We start from the raw sequence: 14,097 nt of genomic DNA, 5'->3' as shown, positions 1-14,097 counted from the left end.
TTCCGTGGACTCCCTTAACCCTTACCAATTTGGGCCTGTTAAGCCATGTCATGCATCAAAAGCAGCTGGATTCCCTCTAGTTTGACCAAGATGCCAGGAAGAGTAACTGTCAGCCATTTTAATGGGATATAGGCCCAGCTGTGTAACTGGAATCCTTTTTTTTTTAAAATGAGAGGGAGTTGGGTAGGCTCTTATATATCAGAGATTGCTAGCATGGAAAACAAGCACTTTTCCTCGATAAATACGCAGAAGGCTGACCTGACAAGAAGTGGGCTGGGGAAGGAGGAAGCAACAAATACAGATATGTCTCCTCCAGTGTTGAGAAATATGGTGGGGTGGTAAATGAATTATCCCAGGAAGACCTGTGGTTGGCAACTAATGATTTGTTGTTGTTGGTGGTTTTTTAAAATTTATTTATTTTAACTATCTAAAAAAAATTACACGTGTTTTTTGCACCAGACTTTCAGACCATTTTCTGTGGATGCTGGCAACCCTGGTAATAAACCCTCGGTACTCCACAGAGAAAAGCTTATGGTTTTAAACAGCAAATTTGAGAAAATTTCACTGGCTGGAAGCTTTGTCCGACCTTGACTTTGTCAATTTTGCAAATCACACATTTGAAAATGTTCAAACAATTTCTGTTTGACAAAATTCTTCACACAGTGCCAGTATTTCAATAATGTCTATATTCATAGTTTCATAAAAACACTGAACAAAAGTGCCATTTGTACACAATTCTAACAGCTCAGTTAGCAACTAAAATGTTCTTAGTGTTAACACCCTTTTAATGCATATAAATAAAGTTATCACAGTACAATCACAGTGGGGAAGGCACAAAACATTTTGAAGACAACAAAATAAATCCTTATTCTTTGTTTTGTTTTAATTATCTAGCTTTATTTTAAAAAGTTAAAAAAAGCTGTTCCATCTCATAAAAGACCCCACAGAAAGGTGGAATAACCATCAGTAGGAGGTCAGTGGGGGAGGGACAAATTGTTAAGATATAAAACTTGCAGCATAAGTCAGGCTGGTGAGTAGGGAAACACTGAGGTAATAGGGCTATTTATCAACACTTTCTAGGACACTGATAAGATTACAGCATAAATCAAGTGTTTACAATTTACCAGCAGTAGTGTGAATAAAGGTTGAGGGTCAAACTGAAAAGAGCATGAGAATTCAAAGCTGACCCCCTTCACAGCTGTGACAAGGAATGCATTTTCATTGCAAGGTTTGTATCACTGTATCATGGAAACTGCAGAAAATCTCTTAATTCACAGCTGATTGGGAGGGGAAAAAAGACTGTTCAGGACACGCCTGAGGATGGCTCCTCAACTCAACGCACAAGACAAATCAAGGGTGCCCACAAAGACGTCTACAAGCATCCCAGGTCCATATCAGAAACTCTAAGCTGTTCTGCAAGGGACAGGCAGAAAACAGGATGGTGTGTTGTCTTCCTGGAACCAAGATGTGACTGCAAGATTAGGTAGGCTTCTGAAGTCAGTGCACAAAGATCCACTGGCATGGTGCATGTTGGTATTAATGACAGTTTCAGATGATACCTCAGAGATTACAGACCACTTCAGAGAAGACAGAAGGGTACGAAAGGAGAGGAATGTGATCTTTCCTGTCCCACAAGCAAAGGAAGAGAGAAAGCAGAAGATTCTGGAACTGCACCACTGACTAGATAAGTCGTTGAAAGGAAGAGGGGTTTGATTTCGTGGCACATGAGTCAACCTTCTCAGGAGAGGGAGCTGTGCAAATCTGGATGACCTCCATCTTTAGGGGACAGACTGGAGTGCATTTATATTTAACAAGAGAAGCAGATGAAAAAAAGGAATAAATGAGCATTAATTTTGTACAAAATAAATCCAAGCACCAAGGGATGCGAAGAGAAGACATTCTTTAATTGCCTATGTACCAATTATAGGAGTCTGGGTAATAAGAGGAATTGCAATTGCTCATTTATAAGCATAAATTTAACTTAGTGGGTATTATTGAAATCTGCTGGGAAGAGTCACATGACTGCAATGTTAAAATCATTGGTTATAACTGCTTTAAATAGGTTTGAAAGGAAAAAGAGGAAGCGGAAAGGGTACTCTGGCACCCTGTCAAAAATAGAGTCACTGACCACTTGGAAGCAAATGACCTTGAATGCTTATGGACCAACCTTCTAACAGATAAGGCACAAGATATCACACTAGCTGGTGCCTGCTACAGAACACCAAGTCACACTAAAGAACAGGACCACCAGCGCCTTAAGCATCTACATGTAGGGGTAGGACAAAAAGTTACATTATCATGGGGAACTTATATCTGAATGACCTATGTGAGAGGTCTCATGCTGCCAAGACTAAAATGTGCTGGGAATTTATAAATAACAGTTTCCTAACTCAAATAGTATGGCATCCTACATTGGAGAATTCTGCATGAGACCTAATCCTGACAAAATGAAGAGGAATTGACCATAAAAATAAAGAAGTTTGTGTTTGCTTAGGTGCAAGTGATGATGACTTGATTACATTTATTGTGTGTAAACAAAACAAACTCCAAACCAGTAATATATGCGATGAAATTGGAGTTGCTCTGTAATAATATATGAATACTGTGTGTTGACCTGGTTACTGGGATGCTTATTGTATGAACACATGGGTGTAGTTTAATAGGGGGCTATAAAGGAAAACAAACAAACAGGAAGGGGAAGAACAATAGTTCAAGATAAACAACTTTTCAGCAAACATGTGAGAAACAATGCCAGAACCCGAAAAGGCCTGGGAACCAGAAGATCCAAGGGACGATAGTAGTTAAGAGAAAGAGACAAGAAAGAGGGAGGGGGAAAGCAAACTAAGATGCAGGTGACCACTGGGGTGCCTGAAATTAGGCCTGTCTAGTTATCCTCAGAAGATGATCACACTTTAGGTAAGATAAACCAGTGTAGACTATTGTTTTAAAATCTCTCTCTAAATGCTTTTTTCCTATTGCAATGAATGTTTTATCACTATCAACACCACTAGGTCACAGACTCCTAAAAGGAAGAATACAGGTGCCAAACCCAGTCAGACCTGCCGGGTAAGCAGGACTCATAGACTGGGCCGTGGGTACCCTGTTTAAGGCCATGTCTACACTATGGGGACTAAACCAGCATAGCTACAGTGCCATAGCCATGGCACATAACCCAGTAGTGTAGACACAGCTGACGCTAATGCAAGAGTTTTTTCCATTGGTGTAGGAACACCACCTTCTTGAGCTAGGTTGGCAGAAGCATTCTTCCATCAGCCTAGCTACTACTACACTGGAGGTTAAGTTGAAATAGCTGCATTGCTCAGAGGTGTGGATTTTTCACACCTCTGAGTGATGTGGCTATGTCTATCTAAATTTTAAGCACAGATCAGTCCTAGAAGTAGGAGGAACCACCCAGGATGGGTAAATCCACAAGGTCTGACACCTGAAAAAGTGGCACATAACAAGACCCCCAAAGAGGATGCAGCTAGCACTGCAAATGTGACAGTGCTTTGTGCTTTAAAAATATCAGTTTCACAAAGCTGAAAACAATTATGACCTAAATCACCTGGGAAAAAATTTAAACAGTGAATCTGAAAAGGACTTGGAAGTCATGAATAATCAGCAGAACATGAACTCCCAGCACAATGCTGTGACCAAAAGGACTAGTGCAATCCTTGGAAGTATAAACAGAGGACTATCAAGTACAACAATTACCTCACCTCTGTATGTGCCCCTGTGTCCAGTTCTGGCATCTACATTTCAAGAAAGATATTGGAGAGGGTTCAGAGAAGAGACATGAGAATGATTCAAGGATTGGAAATCATGCCTTATAGTGAAAACCTCAAATTGCTCAATCTATTCATCTTAACAAAGAAAAGGACAAGGGTGACCTGATCATAATCTGTAAGTACCTACACAGGAACAGAAATGAGATAATAGAGGGCTCCTGAATCTAGCAGACAAAATGTATAACAAGAACTAATGGCTGGAAATTGACTAAACAAACTCAGCCTAGAAATAAGGTGCACATTTTCAACCATTGGAACAACTTATCCTAGGATGTGGTAGATTCTTTATCACCTGAAGTATTTTTAAATGGATATTGGATGTTTTTGTGAATGACAAACTCTAGTTAAACCACAGCTACTGGATTTTAAGTAGGAATTCATACAGGGAAGTTCCATGGCCAGTGTTATGTAGGAGGTCAAACTAGTTTATCACGATGGTCCCTTGTGGCCTTTAGGTCTCATAATTTAATCAGTTTCCTACTGCTGCCTAACTACATGCCAGTCTTCCTTCTCCAGAGATCAACTACAGCCTCCCCACCCTGACGGCCCCATACTAACTGCTTTGCTACAGGACATGCAAGATGTACATTCACTACCCACAGCAGCTTGACTGTGTGTGATGTTCAGCTGTTTCACATAAGGTCAACTGAACTCTCACAGTATCAGAAGCCATGCTCTAGTTATAGAGAATTGTCAGGTCAGGTATAGACAGGTCAGGATTTCACTACTGTAAGTCTTCCACAGCATGGAACTCAGAAAACTAGATTTAAGGACTGAAGTGCGTAAAATTATAGTCAAAGCACGCAATTAATTTAGAGAGTCATGTCTATCTGAAAGTTTACCTACTCTTGCCACAAGTAACATCCAAGACCTATAGCTGAAAGATTAGAAGGGAAAAATACTTTCTGTCAGTTTATTTTGTGCATTGACTACAAATGAACTGAGGTTATGATTCAAGTTTCCTGTTACATATAGTTACTCCACTATTTTCCACTTTATGTGGGTTTTTCCACACGCATGTAAAGCCATATAAAATTGGAGGGGAGATAGGATGGTTTCAGGACCAATTTCAGTACCCAAAACTACTTTGAACTCCACCTCTAAAATTAACTAGCTACATTTCAAGTTGACGGTTTGCCTTTATGTACAAACCCCTCTAACTTCACCTTTAGATTACATATTTCCTATCGAAAATTATAGACCTTACCACTATACATGTTATTTGTGCACATGAAAAAGTAAGTAGCCTGGGTTAAGGGTGTGTGTTTGAGTACAATTAACTAGAGATGTGTGGTGTTGTTCGTTATATGTTTGAACTGAAAGCAAGTTTCTTGCTGAGCAAGTTGTTGTCAGTGAGTATTTGAATATTAGGACACTGAAGTGGTATGGCATATGAGTTAACGTTGGCCTGAATGTTAACTGTCAATTTCCTGGTTTTAAAAAATTGCTTTTAGAAAGCTTGTGTGACAGTCGACTTAAGTTTATCAAACAAATTGGCACATTTAGGATTGTGGATCACTAAGGCAGCACAGAAACAAACAGCATTCTAAGGCTATGTCTACGCTACACAACTCCAGCTACATGAATAACATAACTGGAGTTGACATGCCTTAGGTCGGGTTACCGTGGGGTCTACACCACGGAAGGTTCAAGGGAGAAACCTTAATCTTCTCGTCTAGGGTAGAGTACAGAGGTCAACTGGAGAGCGATCTGCTGTCGATTTGGCTGGTCTTCACTAGACCCGCTAAATTGACTGCTGGTTGATCGATCTCAGAGTGTCGATCCAGGCTGTAGTGTAGATGTAGCCTAAATGAAGGTACTGGCCAACTGTGTTTGGTTCCTACTGCAGAACCTCTGCACCTGCTGGAAGAGCACTGAGCAGTAATTTACAGGTTGTAACTTAATAAAATGCATCTAAGAAACAAAGCCACCTTATCAGTGCCTTAATTAAGAACTGCCAACAAATAAATAGTTAAACTACTTAGTAGGCAGGGAATGACTAAGACTATGTCCTTGGTATCTCAAGCAAGTATGTTGTCATCCTACAGGCCAAATAGTCACACTTAATGGTTTTTCATCTATAGATCTGCAGTGTTTTGATGGCCCTTTTAGAGGGAAAGTAAGAGCTATTCTGTAGAACCCCAGGCAACAGCAGCTCTGCCACAAAAACAGCCACTAAATAAAACTGCTTACTTACCTCCTCTGCTTCTGGCAATAATTTAAGGAATTCACGCAGCATCTCAGACCCATAGGGATCACTTTTTCCTTGATTAATATCTTCAATTATGGATTGAGCAGGCCTTGAAAACACAATTAATCAATTACATTTCAAATGCTTGAGTAACAGCATTGAGTAACAAAAAACACACCTCTGCTATGCGCAAAAATTGTAATTAGTCATGCATCAGTACTCACAACAGTGTTATTCTAAAGCAACATTCAGCAGTGCCTCTACTGAAGAATAATTTTCTAATCAGTGCATAAAAGGCTCGACACCACCAGCTTACTCTTAAAAAAAGTTCCTTCGTCTCATAAGAACAGCTATACTGGGTCAGATCAATGGCCCATCTAGCCAAATATCCTGTGTATTCTGACAGTGGCCAATGCCAGATGCTTCAGAGGGAATAAACAGAACAGGGCAATTAGTTAGTCATACATTCCTATTGTCCATTCCCAGCATCTGACAGTCAGAGGCTTATGGATACCTAGAGCATGGGGTTGCATCCCTGGCCTCTTGTCTAATAGCCATTGAAGGACCTATCCTCCATGAACTTACCTAGTTCTTTTTTGAACCCAGTTATGCTTTTTGCCTTCAAAATATCCACTGGAAATGAGTTCCACGGTATGACTGTGTGTTGTGCGAGGAGGTACTTCATTTTGTTTTATATCTGCAAACTTCGCCACTCCCTGTTTATCCCTTTTTCCAGATCACTTATTACTATTTTTGACAGTATTAGTCCCAGTACAGATCCTTGGGGGAGGGGATCCCACTATTTACCTCTCTCCATTCTGAAAACTGACCATTTATTCCTATGCTTCGTTTCCTGTCTTTCAACCAGTTACCGATCCCTGAGAGGACTCACCCTCTTATCCCATGAATGCTTAGTTTTCTGTAGAGCCTTTGGTGAGGCACCTTTTCAAAGGCTTTCTGAAAAGGTAAGTTCATTGTGTTCAATGGATTACCCTTGTTCACCTGTTTGGTGAAGCATGATTTCCCTTTACAAAAGCCATGTTGACTCTTTCCTAGCATATTAGGTTCAACTATGTGTCTAATAATTCTGTTCTTTAATATAGTTTCAACCAGTTTGCCTGGTACTGAAGTTAGGTTTACTGGCCTGTACTATAATTGCCAGGATTGTCTCTAGAACCATTTTTAAAAATTGGTATTCCATTAGCTACCTACTGGTACCAGAGGCTGATTTAAGTGATAGGTTACATATCACAGTTAGTATTTCTGCAATTTCATATTTGAATTCCTTCAGAACTGCTAGGTGAATACCATCTGGTCCTGGTGACTTATTACTGTTTAATTTGTCAGTTTGATTCCTCTAGCATCACCTCAATATGGGACAATTCCTCAGATTTGTCACATAAAAGGAATGTGGCACTCTCATCTCATTCCATTCTTTCTTCATAAAGAGAGAAAGCCAAAAGAAGAGCATCTCACATAGAAAGCTATAAATTCTCATGTAATTCAATTACTGCATATGAAACTTCAGCTCAACTGGCAAGGCAACAATCAAGATTTAAGTAAAATTTGTGAGCTCATTAGTACACAAGATTTAAGTAAAATTGGCACTCAAACACATTTTTGTTTAAACTACAAACTGAAGTTATTTGACAATTTGGTGCAGAACCTAAACTAAATTAAAAAAAAATTGCCTCTCTCATTCCATCATGTGTCTTCTTTATTTCCTAGAACACTTATTTGAGCAGCCATTTTACCTGAAGCTCAAGTTAATTAATTGTATGAAAAAGGAAATCTTACTTTTTGAATTGTTTGAGAAATATCCCAATATTCATACTTCTTTTTGAATCCAAAATGGAAATCTGAGAGAGAGAAAGCAAGAGACATGACTCCAGTAATACCTGTCTGGAAAACGTTAAAATACAAATACTCTTCCTTAAATTGCTATAAAAAGAATCATTATATGCAACCTTCTGTACAAAAGAGTTGTCACCAAAACACAAGTGAAATGAATGGCTAGATCTGGGTATCATTCATTAGTGAGCAGATAAGGAGTGATCTATTATTAAACTAGTCTTTAACAGGAAACAATGCAGCCCACCCATAATAGCCTTGGCTTGCGGAACAGATGTCCAAGTTTAGTGAAAACCACAGCATGTTAGTGAGAGAATTAAGACAAATTATAATTCACCGTGTAACAAGCTAGATTTTTATCATAGAAATGTAGGGCTGAAAGGAACCTCAAAAGATCATCTAGTCCATCCCTGTGCTGAGGCAGAAACAAGTTAATAGCATCCCTGGCAAGTATATGTCTAACAGTTCTTAAAAAGTTTCAGTGATGGGGAGTCCACAATCTACCTTGATAACCTATTCCAATACTAAAAATGTAACCTACATCTCTCTTGCTGCAGGTTAAGCCAATTACTTCTTGTCCTACCTTCAGTGGACATGGAGAACAACTGATCCCTGTCCTCTTTCTGACAGCCCTTAGCATATCTGAAGTCATATCAGGTCACCACACAATCTTCTTTTCTCAAGGCCTGTTCTACACTAGGATATCAGGTCGGTATTACTACATCATTCAGGGGTATGAAAAATCCACACCCCTGAGCGAAACAGTTAAACCGATCTAACCCCAGAGTAGATAGTGCTAAAAATTGATGGGAGAATTCTCCTGTTCATCCAGCTACCACCCCTCAGAAAGGTGGATTACTTACGCAGATGGGAGAAGCTCTCTCATCAGCAATGATAAGGTCTTCCCTGAAGTACTACAGTGGTACAGCTGCACCGCTGCAGCATTTTAAGTGTAGATAAGCCCCAGGACTAAACACAGCCAGTTTTTCTTTTAAACCTTTCCTCAGTATGTCACGTTTTCTAAACCTTTTATCATTTTTGTTGCTCTCCTTTGTACTCTCTCCAGTTTGCCCACATCTTTCTTAAAGCACCCAAAACTGGACACAGTACTCCAGCACCAGGTAGAGTGGAATCAGTTATTTCATACCATATCCATACATTAATGCCTCTCACTGGGACAGACTATAACAAAAGGTTTGAAGTTCCATGACCTCCAGAGACATACTAATGAACCATGCATTTCAAAGTATTTTTATTTCAGGGGTAACTTATTAAATACCATGACCACCATAGTATAAGAACCTAATTAAGAGTCAACACACAGTATTGATTTAATTCATATGAATGAACGTCATGCTGATTAAATCAGTGGCTCTCAAACTTTTTTTTTTTAACTGGTGACCCCTTTCACATAGCAAGCCTCTGAGTGTAACCCCTCCCTCTTATAAATTAAAAATACTTTTTAATATATTTAACACCATTATAAATGCTGGAGGCAAAACAGGGTTTGGGGTGGAGATTGACAGCTCACGACTCCCCATGTAATAATCTTGCGACTCCCTGAGGGTTCCCAACCCCCAGTTTGAGAACCCCTGGATTAAATGGAAGGATTTTAAATCATTTAATCAAAGTGACATCAGTATTAGATATAGATAATGCTCAAGTCTTCAGTTTATCTGAATGCAGTACCCCATGACATTAATTTGTTTTCAGCGGCTCTCTTAGTACGGATATGTTAGGATGGAAGACCAGTGAATTATGAAGCATGTTTACCAAGGAATGCCGCTACTTAGCCAGCAATCACATGGTCACCAAAAGTTCTGGCAATACAAGATTGCCAATGGCTGACAGGCTGAACATCCAGCTGGATTATGTTAAGAACCTAGCTAGAGATCAATGTAATTCTGGAAACCAACCAAAAAAGTAGTATACTTTTTTTCTCCTGCTAAATTTTTAAAGTTCTTTCTAATCAAAAGAATGAGTCAGTTTTTTTAATATCAAAAATTTGTACGAAGTCCTAATGGAACGCAGCTAGGAATCTGAAAAGTTAGCAATTATCTTAGTGAATGATATCACCTTATTTCATTAAAGTTGAAATTTTACCACTGCAAGTTTGGCGATAACAGCCATAAGAAACAGTCAGGAGATTTACAAGGACAGGGGAATTGTTTCATGTTAACATTGTCACCTGGCTGTCACAAACAACTCCAAATACACAGATGTACAGGACTAAAATGGCCTTACACTGTGTTTGACAGTTTCATAGATATCTTATACTCAGCCACAGTGCCGGGGGGAGGGAGGGGAGGGGAGGGGAGGGGGAGAATTAACATCATTTGCAATGGGAACATCAGGAAAAAGTACCAAATATGTGAAGTTCTGAGGCCAGCTGCTGAAAATAAAAATGCAGATGTAGTTAGTATGCTTCCAGCATACTCCTAGACAATACTGTATATACAAGGCAATCTCATTTGCCAAATTACAAAAAAAGAAAAAAGTAGATTTGAATATTTTCCAGAACTTTGACACTCCCTCGCTTCGCGATTCAAAATTCATTACAAGTCTGAAAGAATATGATATAGAGTTCGTGTTTTTTTTTTAATTAGATTATTGCTAGCCTGAATTCCTACCAACCTAGCAAATGTAAACAGTGGGGTACATCTCAGTCTCTCTCCTCTAATCATGGGAGCTGAAAGGCTCACACAGTTCAACAAGTGAAAGCCCCAACACCTAGAACAGGTTAAAACTAGCATTCCCCAGTGCATTTCAAATCTCCTTTCAAATGTTTCACTGAAGGTACCTCTCAATTACCTTTCAGACTGCAGTTCTATTCTCCAATTGTTCTGCTCACTTCTAATCTAAATTTACCATTCTTTAAATACACCGCATCCTTTAACAGTCGCATTCAGTCCTTACAGCTTGTTCAATAATTTGTTCAGATCTAAGATCCCTCTCTACATTTGTGTGAGCTATACAAGTTCTTAACCTTCTCAGACCTTACGTGCTACTCTTTGTATTTCTTTTAGTTGGAGTGTTTAACTGTGCACTATTCTGTACAGTTAAATAGACAGTATGCAGCGGGCCAAATCCTTGCTCTTAAGTCAATATAGCCTCATTGACTTCATGACACTACACAGATTTACATCAGAAAATCTGCCTCAGTGCATCAGGGAAATTGGTGAACTAAACTCATTGTTTTTATTCTTTCCCTTAAAGAGAACATATAACACTACTCTTTCGGTATCAGCACAATACAAAGTTACTGCTATGACCACAAGCTAGGTACAAAATCAAAATTAAACAAATCATCAGTAGTCAGATTTTCTTATAGGGCCTAGTATATTAGCTCTCATTGCTTTGAATATGATTTTACACTCGTTCAATTTTTCAGTTAAAACTTTTGATCAAGATTTTCATAAGTAACTTGTAATTTTGGGTACCTCACTATCTGTGTGTTCACCTTAAGACTCTTTAAAGGGGGCTTCTTTTCTGAAAAATCCTTGTGCCTCAAATTGGGCACACACCACACAAAAATTGCTCTTCACTTTAAAACAATGGCCCTTAACTCTGTGTACATGGAGCGAATATAACTTCTATTTTTACATACATTTAATCACAATAAACCTTGTTCTGCATTCCTAACATCCATCCTTCTCTCTGTTGGAGTTTTCCTTTGGCTTTCTTCTTGCCCAAAGGCACAGAATAATAGCATCATAAAAATGCAAGGCTGGAAGAGACCTTGAGGGCAACCAGTCCAGCCCCCTGCACTTCAGCATCTTGGCATGCTTTCATATTAGGTTGCCTCTTGTTATTCCTCAAACATGACTTCAAGTTTTTCTGGAGTCTGTCTAAATCTTCTCTGTGTCAGACCTCCAGTATTGGTATCATCTGCAAAGTCTGGTCAACACAACACATGCCAATTCCTCCACATCATTAATAAAGTTACTAAAATAATGCCAGTTCCAGTGCTGACCACTACTAACAACATTTGATACATCATTTCAACTGGAGAATTTTTTGTGGATTGTAACCCTCCCCTTCACCAAAGCAGATCTCACATGATTTCTAATTACCTTTTCTAGCCAAGTCTCAGGGATTCTTCTCCACCCTCATCTTCCTTGACCCTTTTGCTTCAAAAATCCCTCCTCAAAACTCATTTTGCTGGTGAAGCCCATTAACACTCACTTATCACCAGTATCAAGGCAAACCCCAAGAGAACATACCTCCTTGCAGATCAAACATAATCCAGATTGATCTCTAGCTAGGTTCTTAACATAATCCATCTCTCAGCCATTGGCAATCTTATTATTGCCAGAACTTTTGGTGACCATGTGATCACTTGCTGAGTAGCAGCATTCCTTGGTAAATACGTTTCACAATTCACTGGCCTTCCACCCTAACATATCCGTACCAAGAAAGCCACTGAAACCAAATTAGTACTGATGGAGGCAACTGCTGGACTATGAATATCCTCATTGCTTATCTTGTTCTGCTACTTAATATGAAACATCTGATGAAGATGGCAAGATTAAAAAAATTCACTCCTGTGCTATTCAGCCTTCCTCAGCACCCACATTTCACTGTGGTACAAAAGAGTTGGAATAACTAGCTTGCTTTGAACCACAGCTTCAAAGCAAACTTGATGTGGCAATGTCTCCAAACATCACTGAAGGGACCAGAACATGGAGGTGGCTGATGCTACACAAGCGTCCACATCTTTCAAACATCCTCCAGCACTGTTTGTGATGCTTCCCAAGTATTTGACAGTTGCCACCTGCTCAATGTCCCATTTGAACAGGTTAATATGGAGTTCATCATAAACTGGAGCTGGAAACTGCTTGATGGTAATGGCCAAGGACTTGATTTTATCCTGATTAATAAATGGACCATTGTGCACCGTTTCATGCCTGCCCAGCTATCAGCTGCAGTGATTCAACAAACTAAGCCAACAAGGCACTGTATGGGCATCTTTGAGATCTTGAAGCAAAATGGTGTTCAGCTCAGTGGCACCAACCACAACCTTTGCAAGCTTATCAACCAACCAATGCCAATACTGAACAACAATGGTGACAGAATAGAGCCTTGCCAAACTCCCGTAGCAACTGGAACCATGCCACATATCTGCCACTGACCTAAACACAGATTTCTGTCAGTGACAGTATCTTCCCTGGGATTCTGAGTCACTTCATCAGACCCCACAAATGTGTACAATACTCTAAATAGAAAGCCTGATGAAAATCTATAAAAGTGCTGGACACTGCTTATTAAATTCAGCCATCTTCTCAAAAAACTGTCTCAAAAGTAAAGATCGGGTGAAAAGTGGAACCACCAGGTTTAAAGCCACACTGAGTATCCCAGCCTTTGCCACGAAGCGCATAAGCATAAGGACATTAGCAGGGAAGTGAAGACTTTCCCTGGGACCAACAACAGCATAATCTCTCTACAGTTACTACACTTGGCCTTACTGCCTCTTTGAACAGAAGCAAGTACACCATCTCCTTCTAACTGTTGGGGAGATATTAGTTCACCAGATGGTCTGAAAAAGTCAATGCAGCTACATACAACAGTACCCTCACCTCTTCTTCAGCAACTCAGGAGTGAGGTTACAAAACCCTGGTGCCTTCCCAGACATCAGCTTACAGGCTGCAATCTGGATCTCTTCTTGGTTGAAAGAAGGCAGCTCTACTTCCTGCCCCCACTTCAAGCAGAAGAGAGACAGTAGGTGGCAGACAATTAAGGAGCATTTTGAAATGGTCTTCCAAATAATAAAACTGATCTTGTAGACTCTTGTTTCTGCTGCCATCCCAATTCTTTACCGAACAGGCTGATGCCACCTATCACCACAGACACTGCAAAGTTTAATAAAAGCTGCAGAAATCCTGCCTAGCGGCAGCCTGTAACACACCACCTACCACAAATCAATCACCAGGATTCCTTATCTTTCCTTACACAATGACTTGATGACAGTCCAAAGTCAAACCCATTCAGACTTTGCTTTTGCGCTCAATAAATGTGTCTTTAAAGACACAAATTGTAGCCTCACTTTTTCCTGAACTCCAACTGCTGGAGTGTTTTCTCACTAAGCCACAGTTGACGTTAAAAGGGCTGAGGCTCCAGCACCAACCTGGCAGTGACCAGTACCAATGACTTGAAACAACACCATTCCTCACCAGATGACAAGGAGAGTTGTCAGCTTCAGTAGAAACATCCTCACAATGTGAACATACAGCCCTTGGCATCAATACCAGGTTTACAATGGTGCCAACG

At 39.8% G+C, this 14,097-nt stretch overlaps 1 protein-coding gene across 1 annotated transcript in view; it reads right to left on the bottom strand.

Annotated features, from left to right (window-relative positions):
* The window catches only part of FHDC1 (FH2 domain containing 1), a 51,064-nt gene that overhangs the window by 26,196 nt on the left and 10,771 nt on the right, over nt 1-14,097 (bottom strand). Inside the window, 2 exon segments of the mRNA XM_050946231.1 lie at nt 5,986-6,088; nt 7,777-7,838. Of these exon segments, the coding sequence (XP_050802188.1) occupies nt 5,986-6,088; nt 7,777-7,838 (165 nt within the window).

Source organism: Gopherus flavomarginatus, chromosome 3 (assembly GCF_025201925.1).
Source record: "Gopherus flavomarginatus isolate rGopFla2 chromosome 3, rGopFla2.mat.asm, whole genome shotgun sequence".
NCBI classification, from domain to species: domain Eukaryota; kingdom Metazoa; phylum Chordata; order Testudines; family Testudinidae; genus Gopherus; species Gopherus flavomarginatus.
The sequence above is the reverse complement of the archived record's forward strand: the minus strand, read 5'-3'. Positions and strand labels throughout refer to the sequence as shown.